General features: G+C 42.7%; 1 protein-coding gene across 1 annotated transcript in view; it reads right to left on the bottom strand.

Annotated features, from left to right (window-relative positions):
* Positions 1 to 8,395, bottom strand: part of afdna (afadin, adherens junction formation factor a) — a 74,470-nt gene extending 66,075 nt beyond the window's left edge. The window contains 1 exon segment of the mRNA XM_069172353.1: positions 8,055 to 8,395. Within this exon segment, the coding sequence (XP_069028454.1) occupies positions 8,055 to 8,156 (102 nt within the window). The 5' untranslated portion in view covers positions 8,157 to 8,395.
* Positions 8,396 to 18,624: the final 10,229 nt, after the last annotated feature.

Raw genomic sequence — 18,624 nt, 5'->3', positions numbered from 1 at the left:
TTTTCTGTTCAAGTCTGAAAGCTTTTGAGCTATTTTTTTTTAGGATCATATAAATTTGGGATACACTCCATTTTCTGTTTTTCCATAAGATGGCATCTAAATCTTGTGTGTTTTTTTTTTTTCATAAACTGTATATGTACATATAAAAGTGGATGTAGCTTCTGGGTCTGAAAAACGGAAGTGGCCTTAAGCTGCAATACCACCGGGTGCCACTAGGAGGTCGGCTCCAAAAATCCTCCATTGACTCCCATTCAACTCGTCTCATAAAACTCTCAGTCAATAAAATGTCTCCACGGGTTATCTCGGTGTTGTTAGCTAAATTCGCTCCTTCTTATTCATTTTCTGGCGGTCAATCTGAAAACAATCCCGTCATTAACTCAAAAATAGGCTTGGAAAAAACAAAACAAAAACAAAAAAAACGTGTTTTTAGGGGGCGTGTCTGTCTGATTGACAGGCCTGTGGTGCAGTGAGGTTACGGCTATCGGTGGGCTCTCGCCGCTGCGACGGGCCTCCGAGTTTTATACCGGGATGCGGAGACGTCACCGAAAAGATACTTTACCAAAACACGGCATTTCACTGGGGAAAAAGAAAAAAAAAATTCTGCCGACTCAGCACCAGGCATCATCCTATTAATCTATATGTGGAGGTAATGAACACGAGAACATGTTTTAAATCACTGTAAAGGAGGCTGAAATGGACCTCCCAACATGCTGGAAGTAAACGGTGGTGATAAATAACGTGGCTGCCCAGCGTGAACCCCCCCCTTCTTTCTTTTTTTTAATAGGCAGCAGCCAATAGAGCGAGGGGCCAGCTGCATTAATTCATTAATTACAGCTGATGCAGTGAGCTTTTGTGGCTGCGGGAAGATTAGATACTGACATGCTGCAAAAAAAATAAATAAAAAAAATAAAACAAAATGCTGATTAAATAATTCCTTGGTTGCTCCGTTATTAAATTTTTACTCGCTGCCAACTTTTTTTTTTTTTTTTTTTTTAAATGCTGTAAAAATCAAACCTTGTAATTGACAGAGTGAAACATGAATGAAAGTGAAGGGAAATAACAGGCACGTTAAAAATAAATAAATAAATAACAACCGCAGTGCAATTAAGAGTTCGCGTGATCAGAGAGGGTCTGAATACAGAAATAGAAGAAACGGCATCACTTCACTTACAGGCTGTCAAACTGCAGGAATAAAGTGAATTGGACAACATACAGTCAGAAAGACAGGGAGCAGCTGGTTGGCTGGTTAATAAATAAATAAATAAATAATAAATAATAAAAATAAAAAAAAGATCAGCTGCAGGGCTACTCGTCCAATCACGTCTGTGTATATTGTCTGTACTCGTATTTATTGCGAGATGGGCCATAACTCTAACTACAGGACTAGTGGTTGTGATTTTTAATAATAATAATAATAATAATAACAATAATAATCTACCAGTAAAAAAAAAAAAAAAAAAGCTTAAAGAGGATCATCAACGGCTAATTTCAATGAACAAAATCAGAAAAATAACACCCATAAATATCAGAGCACGCTGTAACTTTAGTTTTCTCATCGTATTAACGATAATATTCGTGCCCCTGGTGAAAAAGAAAGTTAGTCTGGCGATATATAAAATCAGAGAAAAGATGATTAAGGGAAAGAAAAAAAAAGACTCACTTATCTCCACAAAACACTCACTTCCTGTCTGGTTTCCACCGCTTCCTGTGTGGCGGGAATAAGGGAAGGAGGTGGGTGGGGTGTGGTGGGGGTGGGGTGGAGGGGCTCTGATGTCACGGCGAGTCATTTCACACGGGAAAGAAAGGTGGATACGAGCTTCCTGCTAGTGAAATACCTTTCACCTCAAATTTCCGACGGTGCGTAAACGATGTTTAGCCGACGCGGTGAGAAAAGCCTCGTTGTTGTTTTTGCAACATAAAAGTATAATTACAGTGTTTTTATGCAGCGAACTTAAAAGCTCTCGTAACGACATCTCTGCCGTACAAAGACTTCAACGTAAACGCCTTTTCCTTGTCTGCCATCCTGCTTTTTTTTTTTTAATGCTTTTTCCTGCATGTGGATATGCAATATGTCGGAGGAGCCGGGGAAAGTTTTGTGCTGATGGGGAAACTACGGCCGATAGTCTCCTAGTGAACGCTTACAAACCGCCACCGATTTCCCAGCATGCCCACCCTCGGTCATACTGGGAATCCAGCCGCAATTTGGAGCCATATTTTAGATGTGCTAATTATGTTTTGGTTTTTTTTTTGGTCATGGTTTTCCACCTTTCTGCATCTTTTCGAAGCAGCGTTTCCGACTTTGTTTGTTTTTTTTTCCTTAAAATTGCCAGTTGGTGTGTAAATATCTTGGGAGTGGTTTTAAAGGCTTTACAGCGACATCAAACTGCGGTTTAAGCACATCTGCACTGTAAAAAAAAAAATGTGCGTTTTACTCTTTCTTAACATTGTTCAGAAACCAAAAACGGACAAAAACAGAGCGAAGAATCAGATAAAAGTAAAAGTAGGTCCACTGGGACAAGTCTTGGTTGGCTCGGGAAGTGCCACCGAGGGGAAAAAATACTAAATTTAAGAATATATATATATATATAACTGTATGGACTATAGAGCAGAAAAACGCCGACAAATATTATTTAAAAAAAACCTGTAGAAGTAGAATTTAGAAGTCACGAACGAACGAGTATGCGAGCTTAAAAAAACCCGTAAATAAAGGTGCCACTTTAAGGATGAGATTTCCCGCTTTGCTTAAGCCAAGTAGCAAAAATATCCATCTCACTATTAAATCTCTTCTGTTGTGGGTTCATAAACTAACCGTGGAAAGTAAAAAGCATCTAACGTGACGTGGTATTTGCTTTAATTTCCAGCTCTGCCGCAACTTAAAAGCTCTATAAAGTCTATTCAAGGCAAAAAATGTTTTCCTCCTTAATAACATCTTAAATTTAGATCTAATAGTGTTTGCCTTTTTTTTTTTTTTTTTTTTTTTTTTTTTTTTTTTAAAGTTTGCAGACATCCCTCTATAGATAATGAAAACTAAAACTATTTGTTTATATAGACGCACAATTTAAAAAAATTTTTTTAAAAAAGCTGCTGTACCCATTTTTTTTTTTAAGCCTCTGAGTTTTGCTTAGAAGATATGAAATGTGAAAAAAATAAATTAAATAAATGTCCTTCCAGTCAGCACTCAAGCGAGTCGAGGGGGGGGGGGGGCCTTTAAAACCTGCATCACAAAATAAATAAAAAATAATAACGGCTACTGTCCTATATAGATAGATACAACCTGACTTTAATACTCTCTCAGCTCTCTTCTGAGGAAATAAATAAATAAATAAAAAATAATCACACGTATACAGGAAGTGACCTCGCCATCGATCAACGACAACGTTGCGTGTAATTTACTGCGCGCTAATTACGAGACCGCTGCTTCCTTCACGCCCTCGTTGCGTCGCCGGTGTACACACGACCTGACTGAAATGCTGAGTGTGCATTTTCTCAGGCGAGATGCGTCATCTTACTCTCTTGTCATTTGTCTTGGCACTGCCCCCCCCCCACCTCCCCCTCTTTGCTTGTGCAGGTGGACAGGGGAGCAGATACTCACAATCTTAAATAAATAATGAATCACAGCGCTCCTCATCAATCAGGACAGACGCCATCCCTTATTTATTTTTTTTAGGTGACATGAAGCATAATTAATCGATTTCCTGGGTTTTTCTTTCTACTCTCCATCTACCAAATAATAATAAAAAAAAAACCTCCATCCCAGCCACCTTTCCAACACAAGTATATGTTCACTCACGTCTGAGCCCAAAAATACTCACATTGAAGCAAAGCAAACTTCCTCCTTCCATCTTTTTTTTTTTTTTTTCAATCCAAGTGAAACAAACTGTTGGTGGGAGCGAAATGTAAACAGCAGCTATTGAGCACCTTGTTGTTTGTCGAATCAGCAGAAATAAGACCCCCCCCCCATCTCTGCTGCCCCACTTAACACAGAGTACCTGTTATGTTATAAATGACCCTCCCCCCTCCTCCTACTCCCTTCCTCTCTCCCCCCCCCCCCACCATAAATCCCCACAGCAGGACTTATAAAACAATTTTTTTTTTTGGCGAGATTAAAAAGTTTGAGAAACCTTTGCTCCAGATTTACTCGGCCATCCGTGTGCTAATCTAATCACACGTATGATCTCACCGCTTCTCGGTGGCGACTGAAATTTGGAGAGAAATAAAAAAATAAAAAATAAATTGACATTATAAATCTGCTGGGGCATCTTTCACAGAGCAAAGTGTAAAAATGTGATTTCTTTTTTTTTTTTTTTTCTTTCATTTCTTTTTTAAAAAATCATCTTATGCAGAGCTGCATTCAGAAGAGCACGTCTAGACGGTGTGAAGGACACTTGTGCAGCTCCGGGGGTGTGGTGGGGGTGTGGAGGGGTGTGGAGGGGGTGTGGAGGAGGGTGGGGAGGGGGGGGTTCCTACCAGCTGACATATGAGGCAGGGTGTGGTGTGTGGCGAGGGAAGGCCATGCATCTGCTTATATTTAATCATGTCCTTGCTGGACTGGACTGAGCAGCAGCACCACCCCCCCCTCCCTTAATACATTAAATTACCTGATATAAATATTGCGCAATTTGCATTATTTATTGCGATCTTAATACATTAATCAGGCCCCTCGGGGATTTCGCAGAGCTTATGTTGGTGATTGTGGCGATCAAAAATGCTTGTTTATTTGTTTTGTTTTTTGGAGGGGGTGAGGGAGGGAGGGAGAGAGGAAGGGAGGGATTTTCTAAAAAGATTGCATCAGGAGTTATTTGCGTTAATAAAGCGAGTTTTTGTCTGAAAAGACGTACTTTATGCCGTTAATACGTTCAGCACCGCTTCTGCCGACGCCGTTTTTATTTTTTTTTTTGCAGAACAATTGCAGGAAAAGAAAAAAAAAACGCGGCAATTTAAAAAAAAAAAAAAAAAATCGCAAGCACCTGCAAAAATATTGCGGAATTTTCGTTATTTATTGCGATCGCAAGATTTCCCGGAGACACTGATATTATATTTAGATATAAAGGAGTCCTTGGACAGGGCTGGAGAGAGAGAGAGAGAGAGGTTGTTGTGTACAACTCCGGCCAAATGGCTGCTTCAATCTTGATAAATTAATCGGCTCAAGGAGAAGAGGGGGGACCCTTTGCACCCCCCTCCCCCCACCACCATCTTAACAACCTCATCCAAGGAGAAGTAGGAGGGGTGGGGGGGGGGGGGGGGGCTGCCCGCTTAAAAAAAAATAAACAATTATCACAGTCAAAAAATAAATGTACTTAAAACCAGGAGATGGATGAGGGGTGGAGAGGTTAGACGGATGAAGGGTGGAGAGGTTAGACGGATGAGGGGTGGAGAGGTTAGAATGATGAGGGGTGGAGAGGTTAGACGGATGAAGGGTGGAGAGGTTAGACGGATGAAGGGTGGAGAGGTTAGACGGATGAGGGGTGGAGAGGTTAGACGGATGAGGGGTGGAGAGGTTAGACGGATGAGGGGTGGAGAGGTTAGACGGATGAGGGTGGAGAGGTTAGACGGATGAAGGGTGGAGAGGTTAGACGGATGAGGGGTGGAGAGGTTAGAATGATGAGGGGTGGAGAGGTTAGACGGATGAAGGGTGGAGAGGTTAGACGGATGAAGGGTGGAGAGGTTAGACGGATGAGGGGTGGAGAGGTTAGACGGATGAGGGGTGGAGAGGTTAGACGGATGAGGGGTGGAGAGGTTAGACGGATGAGGGGTGGAGAGGTTAGACGGATGAAGGGTGGAGAGGTTAGACGGATGAGGGTGGAGAGGTTAGACGGATGAAGGGTGGAGAGGTTAGACGGATGAGGGGTGGAGAGGTTAGAATGATGAGGGGTGGAGAGGTTAGACGGATGAAGGGTGGAGAGGTTAGACGGATGAAGGGTGGAGAGGTTAGACGGATGAGGGGTGGAGAGGTTAGACGGATGAGGGGTGGAGAGGTTAGACGGATGAGGGGTGGAGAGGTTAGACGGATGAGGGGTGGAGAGGTTAGACGGATGAGGGGTGGAGAGGTTAGACGGATGAAGGGTGGAGAGGTTAGACGGATGAAGGGTGGAGAGGTTAGACGGATGAAGGGTGGCGAGGTTAGACGGATGAGGGTGGCGAGGTTAGACGGATGAGGGTGGCGAGGTTAGACGGATGAGGGGTGGAGAGGTTAGACGGATGAAGGGTGGAGAGGTTAGACGGATGAGGGTGGAGAGGTTAGACGGATGAAGGGTGGAGAGGTTAGACGGATGAGGGGTGGAGAGGTTAGAATGATGAGGGGTGGAGAGGTTAGACGGATGAAGGGTGGAGAGGTTAGACGGATGAAGGGTGGAGAGGTTAGACGGATGAGGGGTGGAGAGGTTAGACGGATGAGGGGTGGAGAGGTTAGACGGATGAGGGGTGGAGAGGTTAGACGGATGAGGGGTGGAGAGGTTAGACGGATGAGGGGTGGAGAGGTTAGACGGATGAAGGGTGGAGAGGTTAGACGGATGAAGGGTGGAGAGGTTAGACGGATGAAGGGTGGCGAGGTTAGACGGATGAGGGTGGCGAGGTTAGACGGATGAGGGTGGCGAGGTTAGACGGATGAGGGTGGAGAGGTTAGAATGATGAAGGGTGGAGAGGTTAGAATGATGAAGGGTGGAGAGGTTAGACGGATGAAGGGTGGAGAGGTTAGAATGATGAAGGGTGGAGAGGTTAGACGGATACCTACACCTCCAAAAGATGTAGCTGCTCTTCTGATAGACAAACCTGACAGAGGCGGTCTAATTACACCACCACATCCTGCTCTGGTTGGTGTTGTTTTTTTGTTTTTTTTTGCAAATGGGGGGGGGGGGGGGGGTCCAAAATTATTGCTGGTCGAAACATCAGGAGCTCCGCATCAATGCGAGCTGGGTGTTAAAGGGACAATGGGGGGTGGGGGGGGGGACATGACACGGCCAGTGTTTGGATGTGTCAGAGCTGTGTGTGTCTGTGTGTGTGTCTGTGTGTGTGTGTGTGTGTGTGTATAAAGCATTTTACTAAGACTTTAATCTATTTGGATGCGACGTATCAAACAACCTGTGCGCGTGCTACGAGGTGTTTTTTTTTTTGTCAGCCATTAAAATTAAAAAAAAAGAAAAGAAAAGGTCTCGTGACCTAAACATTCACAATAGCTCCTGTGTGTTTGAGGCTCTCCTATTTAAATTAAATTAAATAAAATAAATAAATAACATACCAACAATGACAGAGTGACACGAGTCTGTAGTTTAAAGGGTTTCTACAGGTACAGTGCTACCTTAGCTTAGCGCCACAGATCACAACACGCCGAACTCCATTCAAAAATCTGACAATTCAGCTGCTGCTTTTCTTCACGTTTCTCCAAGAACAGACCTCGACATATTCAACGAATTACAGATTACGGGGGGTTTTTTTTGTGTGGTTTTTTTCAGGTTTTTTTTTCCCGGGAACAAAACTGTTCCCGGGAAAACTGTCAAAGTTTGGAGGATTGTTGGCGTTAGCTTCCTTCCCAAACACACAGCTGCGGGGCGGTGAGCTCGGTAAGCTAGCTCCGCTGGTGTTGAAAGGTTTCTTCACGAAACAAATTAAAATAAAAAGACAGAGAGGGAAGAGATTTAGCTCAACACGACGCCGAATTGAGGACAATTAAATCACCTGTCACTCTGAAAGCCCGGTGATTCATTTCAAATTAAAAAAGCACCCCCCCACCCCCCCACCACCACCACCACCCCCCATTTTGCACACTACGACGCCGTAGTAAAAGCAGCAGGTTTTCCAATGGAGTCTGGCGTTGACCGTTCTCTCCCATGCGCGCCGAGTTGAACCGCGCTGCCCACAAACGGCTTCAGCTTTTCGGCGTTTCCAACCCAGGTTGTCAGCCGGCCCGGCGGGCGGCAGCTTTAACGGATTCAACCCCCCCTCCATCAAAAAAAATAAATTAAAAAAAAAAAAAAAAAAAAAAAAAAAAAAATAAGGAGAGATAGAGGGCCCCCATCGGGTCCGCGGCCTCTCCTGCCACTCCGGGCCGGTCGCCTTACCTCCGTGGGCCGGCTGATCTCGAACAGGTCGAGCCGGTTGGCGTTCCAGTGGTTGATGATGTCGGCCAGTTTCCTCCTCTCCTCCTCCCTGCTCCCCGACATGGTGGACAGAAGCCCTCCGCTGACCCTCTCTGGGCGAGCGTCTTGCAAACGTTGAATTAAAAAGGGGAGAAAGAAAGAAAAGAAAAAAAAAAAAAAAAAAGAAAAAGAAACTTCCCGTAACCGTTAGTCCACCGGAGGAGACGACGCCGGCGGAGAAACACCGGACGGTTCGGGTCTTGTAGTGACAGTTCCTCCCGTCGTGGTCCGACCGACCTGCTGTCTGGATCGGGCTCGACTCTCGCGTTCACGGTTCAACCTCTGCGCGCGCCCGGAGTACGTGAACGCGCACGAAACGATGTTAACCCTTTCCGACGAGTCATGACGCTGCTTTCCTAAAACATGTGCGCGAGGTTAACGACAAAATCGGCTCGTAATCGGGATTACGTCATTATTGTGTTAATTGAAGGCCCCCTATTTTTTTTTTTATTTTTTTTTTTACGTAATCCCCTAAGCGATTTATTTCCAACATAAACATTCAATATCTACATATCTGACTTTATTTTTAATGAAATAAAAATATACAAAATACATTTAATGTAAACAAACTCTAAAGGAAATATCAAGATAATTAGAATAAAATAATAATGGATAAAATATTAAAAACAATACAGTCAAGCATTTAATTGTAATTGAATTACTTTTTCCATTTTAATGTTAATTTTACTTTTTAATTATTGTGGTGTTTTTTCCACTATTTTATTTAAGGTTATTGTGCTCAATTGTTTAATCAGACATTTTCCGTTTTAAAGCACTGTTTTTGAAAAGTTCCTTATCGATAAAGTTTCCTCGTATTCCTCTTTATACATAAGATTCAGAAAAACAGTTTTTGTTTTCTAAATAATAAATCAATAAATGACACTGAAATGCTGCAAATTACTGTTTGTGCTACTTTTTTGGGTTGAAATGATTTTATATATATTTAATTTAAAATGTGTCTACACCCACACACGCACACTTTTACTGCTGTGTACCTTTCTCTCTATCTAATATACGAGTAGGAAAAAAACCTTTTCAAACAGCATTGAATAAAGTCTGAATTTTCAAAATAAAAGCACACCGGCGTGTTAAAACATGTTGATTTAATTGTTTTAATTTCTGCAAAATTCACAAAAACAACAAAAGAATTTCTTTTCTTTTTTTTTGGAAAGTTTTGTATTTAGTTTTATTGTTTTTTTTTTTTTTTTTTATGCCTTTAAATTGACAGTTTCAGTGGAGATTGACAGGAACCGGTGTCGCTGCTGACCGTGTCCGTGAGGTACCACCGGTCCATCGGGTCGCCCGATAAATCATGTTTTCAGACACTTTTTTTTCCTGACACACACACACACACGCACACAACACACACACACACACACACACACACACACACACACACACACACACACACACACACACACACACACACACACACGTGTAGTTCACGATGATCCATTGTCTGCAGCTCTGCCTCACTGATGACCTGTGTGGCTGCAGGAGGGTTTCCCTTCCTGTTGTGGATGCACTTCTCTTCATAATCAGGCTTGTTTCCTGTGTCTGTGTCTGTGTGGTGGTGGTGTGTGTGTGTGTGGGGGGGGGGGGGGGGGAGTTTGGGGGAGGGGGGGGGTAACGTGTGCTCCTTTATTTACGCACAGCTCCGTCAGTGGCTCCGAAGGGTCGCCGTGGTAATCAGGCAGATACACGTCAAATGCCAGAAACACGGCGGTGATTGCATCCACAGAAAATAGCAGTTAGTCATGTGGCAGCTCCCATCTCACCCTCCCAGAGTAAGGTGGGAGGAGTGGGGTGGGGTGGGGTGGTGGTGGTGGTGGGGGGGGGGGGAGTGTACATAGATAGACACAGGAGCCCCCTCTCCTCCCCCCGCCTCCCCCGCCGCCTTCTTATAAACACTGGTTAGTCACCACGCCTGGATGTTTTGTGTGGGCGTTGGTGTTTTAATGGATGAGGTCACGTGTGAATAAAGAAACTTTTTCATTACTTCTCCCCCACACACACACATCTATCTGGCAGCTATTGTAACCATGGTAACTTTACAGATTAAGATTTTACATCAAACAAATCATTAATTTATAACATACGTATGTAATCACTCAAATCTCAGTTTTTTTCTAAATAACCTCACAAATTATACAGTATTTTACAAGAAGTTTCTTTTTTTTTTTAAGAAAACTTATAACATATCTTTTTACTGAGGTTCTATTGTTATATTTATTGTTTGGCTTTTGAGTTTCTTGTTTTATCAAATTTTCTTGTGGTTTTTATTGTATTTTTGATGTATGTTTGTATTTTGCACTAAATCCACGTACCAAATCTAAAATAAAATCTCAGAATAAACAAAACATTACTCTTTAATCTGCTTTATATTGTTAGGATCTTGCAGAAATATGCGTCAAAAACATAAAGCAACAATTTTTGGGAGAATAAGTTGGGCAATTTACCGTTTCGGGCCAAGTTCACACGTTGGGCAGCTCTGCAGTAGATAAATTAAGTGCTTAAAGTAGATAAAAAAATAAATTAAAAAAAACAGCTGCTTACTTTTGCTGAATCAGCAATAAAAATGTAATTTATCATAACATATCAGTCACAGGGAACATTTTGCTACTTTAAGTACATTTAGCTCAAAACTTCTTTGGCTTTTACTTAAGTAGGTTTGTTTTGCTGGTGTTTTACTTATAATGGAGTATTTGTACTGTATCAGTACTTATATATATATATATATATAGATTATATAAATAGAAAGGGAGCTCTTCTTCCACCATTTGGTGAATTCTCACATGAACTCATTCGACGTCGACAGCAGAAGTGAGAAACCACAACAGGAAACCAACTTCACCGATAGCCCCACCACTTCCTGTATCTGTGAAGTTACCACACACACACACACACACACACACACACACACACACACACACACTAATCTGAGTTCAAAAACAGAACTCGCACTGATTGTCACAAATGTTTTAAAAACGCTGCCGTCGCTTCCAGTTTGGACTTTTTTTTTTTTTTTTTTACTGGAAGTGTCACTTCAGTCTGATAAACAGCCAGTGAGATCATTTGTTTTGATCCAGCTGTGTTTTGCATTTCACACACACCCAGAGATGAGAATCACACCTCACCCTCCCAAATACTTATCCATTATTTAGTCTCCTGATCCGACTGTTATCACTTATTTTTCTTAAATTAACTGCGATAACATTCGGTAACAGTTTTTAAGCAGGTTTCTACATCTTTCTGTTCAACCGAAGAGGAAAAGACAAAACAGAGTTAATAAAACTACGATAAATTTATGATAAAGGGGCTTTCGTTTTATTACGAGCGGGCCGATGTGAAACAAAAACGATAGCATCTGAAAGGAGGAAGTTGGCTGAGATAACACGGTCGGACGAGGAAGCAGCGAGGTGAGGCGGGCCGGGAAATATCTGTTCCAACGAACTCAATAACCTCTCGTAGTCTGTTGGTCCACTTATATGTAGACTCTGTATAGAAATGGACATTAGTCTCCAGATGTGAAAAGTGAAGCCAATGCAGAAGTGCCTTAATGTGCAATACCGCCGAGGGCCACTAGGGGGCTGGCTACGGGGGGGAATACCTCTGGCTCCATAGACTCAAAAAACATCAACTTCCCTCATGAAATACAAAGTCAGTAAATGTTTTCCACAAGTCATTCCCTCTTTTTCATATCTGTTCTGGTCGTCCTTCAGAAAATACTTCTATAATTAATTAGACATTAGGTCTCAAACAGAGCTACGTTTGGGGGCGGGCCTGGTTTGATTGACATGCCTGGGGTGCAGTCGGGTTTAGGTGGGCGGGGCATAGTATCCTCAGGTTGTCCCCACAGACTGTATATAAAAGTGGACGTAGCGTCCGGGTCTGAAAAGTGCCTTCAGCTGCAATACCACCGAGCGCCACTAGAGGGTCGGCTACAAAAAGCCTCCATAGACTCCCATTCAACTCCTCTCATGAAATACAAAGTCACGGAGGGATGAAGAAAAAGATGTTGAAACATCTTTTTTGCGTTTATATCTGACCTGCTGTTAATCACTCACCAAAAAAAAGGCACTTCACAAAACCTCTCGGTTAACGACCGCCGTCCTCGACGTTAATCTTTATCCCGCCGACTCGTCTCGGAAAGGGGAAGAATATTTTAGGTTTAACTGAAGCGAGACGAGATTTTGATCCGCAGACGCGACTCAGAAACGATGAGAGGGAAAAAAAAAAAATTAAAAAAAAAAAATAACGTGACGTCGTGAAATCTAATCGGCGATTTAGTTCATTTTGTTTTTACTATTTCAAATTGAAAAAGTCATATTTAGTTGACGATCAGTATTTTAAACTGTTAACCAGTTAACATGTATTATGTTCGTCCACACAGTTGTAATAACAGATCAGCATCCAGTTTTCAAAACCTCCCTAAAACTCAACAGAGTCCGATCCCTTTCTTTTTTTTTTTTTTTAATCATCATCAGACATGTGATCCAACAGGCAGCTCAAAAATGCTGCCGGCTTTGTGTGTCGGCCTGATTCAGTGTTATCTCTCAACACACACACCTTTCTCTCTTTTTGGTTTCCTGCTCCGCTCTCAACCATCTGGTGCTTATATTCCAAGAGAAAACACACACACACACACACACACACGCACACACACACACACACACACACACACACACACACACACACACACACACACACAGCGCAACAGGAAACATCTGCCCGGAGTGTAAAATGCGGCCTGTACAGGATACGGGAGCGTTGTACGGACGTTTAAAAGGTGCGAACAAAAATGAGCTCTTACCATATAAATTTTCTAATTAAATCAGATTAGAAAAATATTATGATATCGTCATCAACCACATCCTGTCGCTGGAGGCGGTTTTGTCTAAATGGACGACGCCCCTGTTTCGGAGTCGTCCCCGTCCCCCCCGTCCCCCACCCCGTTAGGAGGTCAGTGCACCACCGAGTGGGAACAGCAGGTGGGTTTTAATTCAGTGAGCAACTTTACGAACACAACATGAAAAACACAACAGAGAAATCAGCAGGGAATAAAACGTTAACCCCGAAACAGGATTCAAGTGAAGCGGCACGATAATTTGAGGATAAATACGAATAAATAGCTGATTCAGGTTTTTTTTTCTTCCTTTCCCTGAATGAACCGTTGCAAAATAACAACAATTTTTTTTTTATTATTATTATTTTTTTTGTGAAACAACGTCTCTGGAGCAGCAAAGTGTTTCTTTACTTTTAGACCCGCGCAGCTGAAGAGAGCCGGAGCTGCAGTTTTTACGTAACCCTGCTATCAGCAGCTAGCGGTCGGTTCGCCAGCTCATGAAGGGGGGGATTACTGGACGGACCCGACCGAGCACGGGCCCGGGGGCCCGAGATTATCACGGGCCCCCCCTCCCCCTCCTCCCCGATCCAGAGCCTCCGTTTGAAGTGACGGTTAACAGGCTTTTGTTGGAAAGTCAGTCAAATTAAAGAGAGACAAAACGATGGTCAAAGAGATGGAGAATTACTTAAGTCGCCAACAATAGTCCGACAAAAAAAAAAAAAACGAAACACAAAGGGATGAAAAAACGACTGCGGACAGAGTTGAAGAACGAACCGCAACGACAGACACGACGGCTCAAGTGAAAAGACCACGGTAGGTGGAAAACGGCTGCAGACACGGAAAAATGACTCAAAACAACCTTGAAGAGACTCAATATGACCACAGAGAGACACAGAAGGAGGAGAAAAAGACACAAAACACTGAATGAGACGCGCACAGCAACCACAAAAAGACATCACGTGGACACGACGGCGGGCAGGACATCTGCAAAAGGGCGCAAAATTACAGGAAGCAAGTTCAGACGGAAGATGGACGAAAAGAAAAGCTGCACAATGATGACAAACAAATCTGGTGGAGACACCATGAAAATGTTTTTTTTTTATAATATGGGTGTCTTCTACATGGGGGGGGGGGGGCCTGTTGTCTCATAATGTGTCCAATGTGATGCCGCAGTAGTTTCAGTGGTTGCCATGCAACAGGAAGTGTTTGCGTTTACCTGTGTACTCGTCTTCACGGCTCCAATGTCGCCCCCCCCCCCCCCTCCTCACCCCCTCCTCACCCCCCCCCCCTCCCCAGAAATGATCTGAAAATACCAAATAATTCAAACTCACACGTTTATTAACACATGAAGCGAAACCTACCGTTGTTTGAATGAAGTGAAATAAAAAAAATAAACAGAAAATAGAAAACGTAAGCTCATCGATTCGCCCGGCGACTTCATCCGTCTTCACTTTCCGCCGACTCGGCGTTTCTTTCTACGAAGCAAACGGATCAATAAACGAATTATCTCCGACGCGCAGCGGCAACACGAACACGCAGGTTGAGTGGACGCTTTACACACACACACACACACACACACACACACACACACACACACACACATATATGCACACATATATACACACATATACACACACACACACACACACACATAGCTGACTTGGGTTCCCCTTGCTGTTGGTGGTTTTTCTATTTAATTACATAATTTTACTGATGTAGTTGTGGTTTTTTTGTTGTTGTTTTGTAAAGTCTTTTACTGAGGGTGTTTACATGCAGACTACGTTTCCCCCGTTCTGTCCTATCTTGTTTGTTTTTTTTGTTATCATATTCAGGTCAAGATGGAAAGTTTAGGAACAGCCTCAATCAGTTTGAATTGACTCGTGACTACGAGTAAATAAAAACGATGTCGCTAGAATATTAAATATTAAAACTACAAGAAGCAAATGCAAATGCAAGGAGAGCGAAACCGAGAGCGGAGTCCCGGTGCATCATGGGAGGTTGGCGGGCCATCGAAACCTAATCAAAACAAAACCAACAGAAGAAATATACAGTCAAAATTCCATTCATGATATAAAACTGTAAAGGGCATTCAAGGATCGCTAAAACATTTTGTACCGGGTTGTCAGAGTTACAGAAAATAAATAAAACGTAACAGTCAGATTCGGGCCGCAGCGAACTGCCGGGATAAAGACCGATCTTCGCTTCGGAGGGTTTATCTTATCTGTTCGCCCTCAGAAGTACAAAAACAAAGAGAACGTATGCAAAACTCGAGACAGACAGTTCAGACATCTCAGCCGTGTTTCCTGCGGGGGTTTTCTTTTTCTGCACATCCTTCTGCGACCGGCAGCAAACGTGGAAAGTCCTCATTAAAACCAGGTCGCCGACGCTTTCCCTCGGCTCTCCGCCCGCGTGGCGTCTAGCTGGCAAGAAACCAGAATTTTTCTCGATAAAATCATTTAAATTTATTTTTTTTTAGCCTTCATTTAGCCGGAAAAACATAGAGAGTAAAAAAAAGAAAAAAAAAAAAAAGATTTTAAATGACAGCCTGGCCGGTAAAAATATTAATAACACACAATCATTTCCTGTTAAAAGTCAAACTGGCACGTCTTGTGCCGAGGCAGGGAGAGGGACCACCCAGAGCACGAAGCTCATTAACATTTAAGCGGGAAACGGGGATTTACGCAGGTCGCGTCGGTCAAAGGGCCTCGCGTCCTTGTAAAAGGTCGTTTTGAGGGAACCGAGCGTTTCTCGCAGTCATTAAAAGCGTCGTTAACTCCACGTATACGTCCACGCTCATCCACGATAACGCAGATATTCTCAAATGTTGAAGGTCATCGTGTCGTCTGATTACGTCATCGCTGGCTGGTGTCGGTGTCGTTTGATTTTATTCTTTTAGAGAATTTCCAACACGAATAATAAAAGAAATTGAGTCCACTTTTGTCTTTTAGGCGGCAAGAAGACTGTAAAATTGTAAAATGTGCGTAACTATTTGAAGACGCTAATACGCTTCCCTCTAGTGGACGGGCACGTGTATTACAGGCTTCATCGGGATTTGGGGTTGCTATTTACATAAATAGAAAACGTCTCAATATCTATGCAGCTAAATCAAAGACAAAAGTTTTCCTGATGTGATTAAAACAAAACTGTAGTTAAAAAAGAAAATCTGAAAATTAAAGTTACAGTTTTGATTTTGGAAAATGCTCAAATCTATTTAAACAAAAAAAAAAATTTAAATTGCCGATTTTATGTTTTTAGACTCAGATCTTATTTCTTAGTTTTAACACTTTCAAATCTAAAACTTTTGGCCCTGACTGCACCATACACGTCCAGCCATGAAATATATATATTTTTTTCAAAACATAACTCATAGAGGAACAACATAATCGAGAAAATATACTGACGTTAGCCAAATTACAGATTTACCTTCACCGATAAACTCGCATAATTCTTATGTTAAGTAGTTGGGAACTCGTTCATAACTAATAACTCAGGTTTAGGCAAGAAGTGTTTAAGGTATGTCACCAGGATATGAGTCAATGTGATGCCCATTGTTTGTTTGTGTGTGTGTGTGTGTGTGTGTGTGTGTGTGTGTGTGTGTGTGTGTGTGTGTGTGTGTGTGTGTGTGTGTCAGTCTCCACCACTCAGCTCCATTAAGTCAGTCTTTGTCACGAGCAGACTGCGACACAAAAGGCGTCAATACAGGCTACACAGGACCTACTACTACCCCCCCCCCCCACCCTCCACCACTACCTCCACCACCACTTCCCGATCCATAATCACCACTTATCAAACCTTAAACCAGGTTTTATACAAAAAAATTCATTGATTATAATGGGGGGGACTTTTATTTTTGTACTCTCATAATGGAGGCGTTTACACACAATTTATGTCCCGAGTAATACACACACACACACACACACACACACACACACACACACACACACACACAAAAGGCCTCGATTGTCCTGAAACATCCACACTTGTGATATCGAGTCACCCGGCTCTCCCGGTATCTGCGTGTTCTTTGTTTTCGGTGTTAGGGTATCAATTGTTTTATGTTTTTGTGCACATTGTTTAACTGGTCCACCGATACCACCCCCCTCCCTCCCACTCCCCTCCCCCTCCTCCCCTCCTCCCCTCTTCCCCATCCTCCTCATCCCTTTGTTGAAGTTCACTGTAATAACATGCGGTAGATTTACCAACCCAAACTCTGGAGTATTTTTTTTTTTTAAATATGTGGCCACAAAACAGCTGAGTTGCAGCTGCTTATCGATTTTATTCAGCTGCCTCGTTATCAAAATGAAAAACCCTGTTTAAAAAAAATAAATAAATAAAGGGTTAAATGCACCTGATGTCGCCACGCCGGATATCACTGAGGCTTGTCCTCTACGTGAACCGTCGGCGGTGAGCCGACCCAAATTCACCGCATGAATATCTGGGCCTCTGATGAATGGGCGTAGACCATCGCAGCAGGTTTTAACCAATCAGCATCGAGCGTGGACATGCTGTGCTGTTCCAGCATCCATACGAGCAGAAAACATTCAGTCCGTCCCAAAAAAAACAAGTGTGTGAAATGTAGCACGTCGAAAGTACCAGGATGTTCTACTACGTCTTTGCAGCATGCGACACGCCACTCTGGCTGTCCTTACCCACAATCCTCTGCAGCGGAAGAGACGTCGCAATCGACTGAGTCGCCGGGAGAGTTGGTGATGCGCTGAAGAGAAGAAGAAGAAGAAGAAGAAGAAGAAGAAGAAGATGAAAAAGAAGAAGAAGAAGAGAAGAAAGAGGAAGGAGAAAAAGACAATGAGGAAGATGAAGAAGAGGACAAGAAAGAAGAACAAGAAAAAGAGAAAGAAGAATAAAAAGACAAGAAAAGAAAGGGACGAGAAAGGTGAAGGGAAAGAAGAAGAAGAAGAAGAAGAAGAAGAAGAAGAAGAAGAAGAAGAAGAAGAAGAAGGAAGGAAGCGTACTCGTTCAAAGTTGAAGATTACACGTTCATAATGAAGTAGTATGAACCAACAGTACACGTACGACACGTACTTTTGTACGAGCAGCTACAGTTTGTACGGAAAGTAAAAATAAATAAATAAATAGATAAATAAAAAGTATGCGATCTGGAACGCAGCGAAGATTTACAGACTAAAAATCATTCACACGGAGATAAGTGCTGGAAGAGAAAAAAAACACTTCTTCGTTGTGGAGCTTCAACCAGAGCGGGAAAAAAAGAAAAAAGGAAACGCCTGCAGTGACGGGTCGGATCAGCTGATTCTCTGTTTACGTATCACAGGTGAGACTCGAGGCTGACAGAAAGCTGCACGGCCAGCTGGACCGGTTTCAAACATCCAAACTATAAAAGACGGGTCACGCGCTGTGAATGCTGCTGCACCTGTCTGCTCACCTGCACACGCAAGAGTGTGTGTGTGTGTGTGTGTGTGTGTGTGTGTGTGTGTGTGTGTGTGCATGTGTGTGTGTGTGACTAAGCAACAGAAAGCAGTTTGTGCAGAATCAGCTGGTCGACGAGAACAAAGGGGTTTAAAACGATTTGGCATCCCGTTCGTTGAGGTGAATGTTGCTGTTCTGAATTCAAATACAGTCAAAGTAGAAAGCTCGTGTCAAAATAAGCATATATTTTTAATAAAACAATAA

The sequence above is a fragment of the Embiotoca jacksoni genome, unplaced genomic scaffold (genome assembly GCF_022577435.1).
Source record: "Embiotoca jacksoni isolate LCO1_2020_lvr unplaced genomic scaffold, fEmbJac1.0.p SCAF_52, whole genome shotgun sequence".
Lineage (NCBI taxonomy): Eukaryota > Metazoa > Chordata > Actinopteri > Embiotocidae > Embiotoca > Embiotoca jacksoni.
Note: the sequence above shows the minus strand (reverse complement) of the source record. Positions and strands in the feature narration are given on the sequence as shown.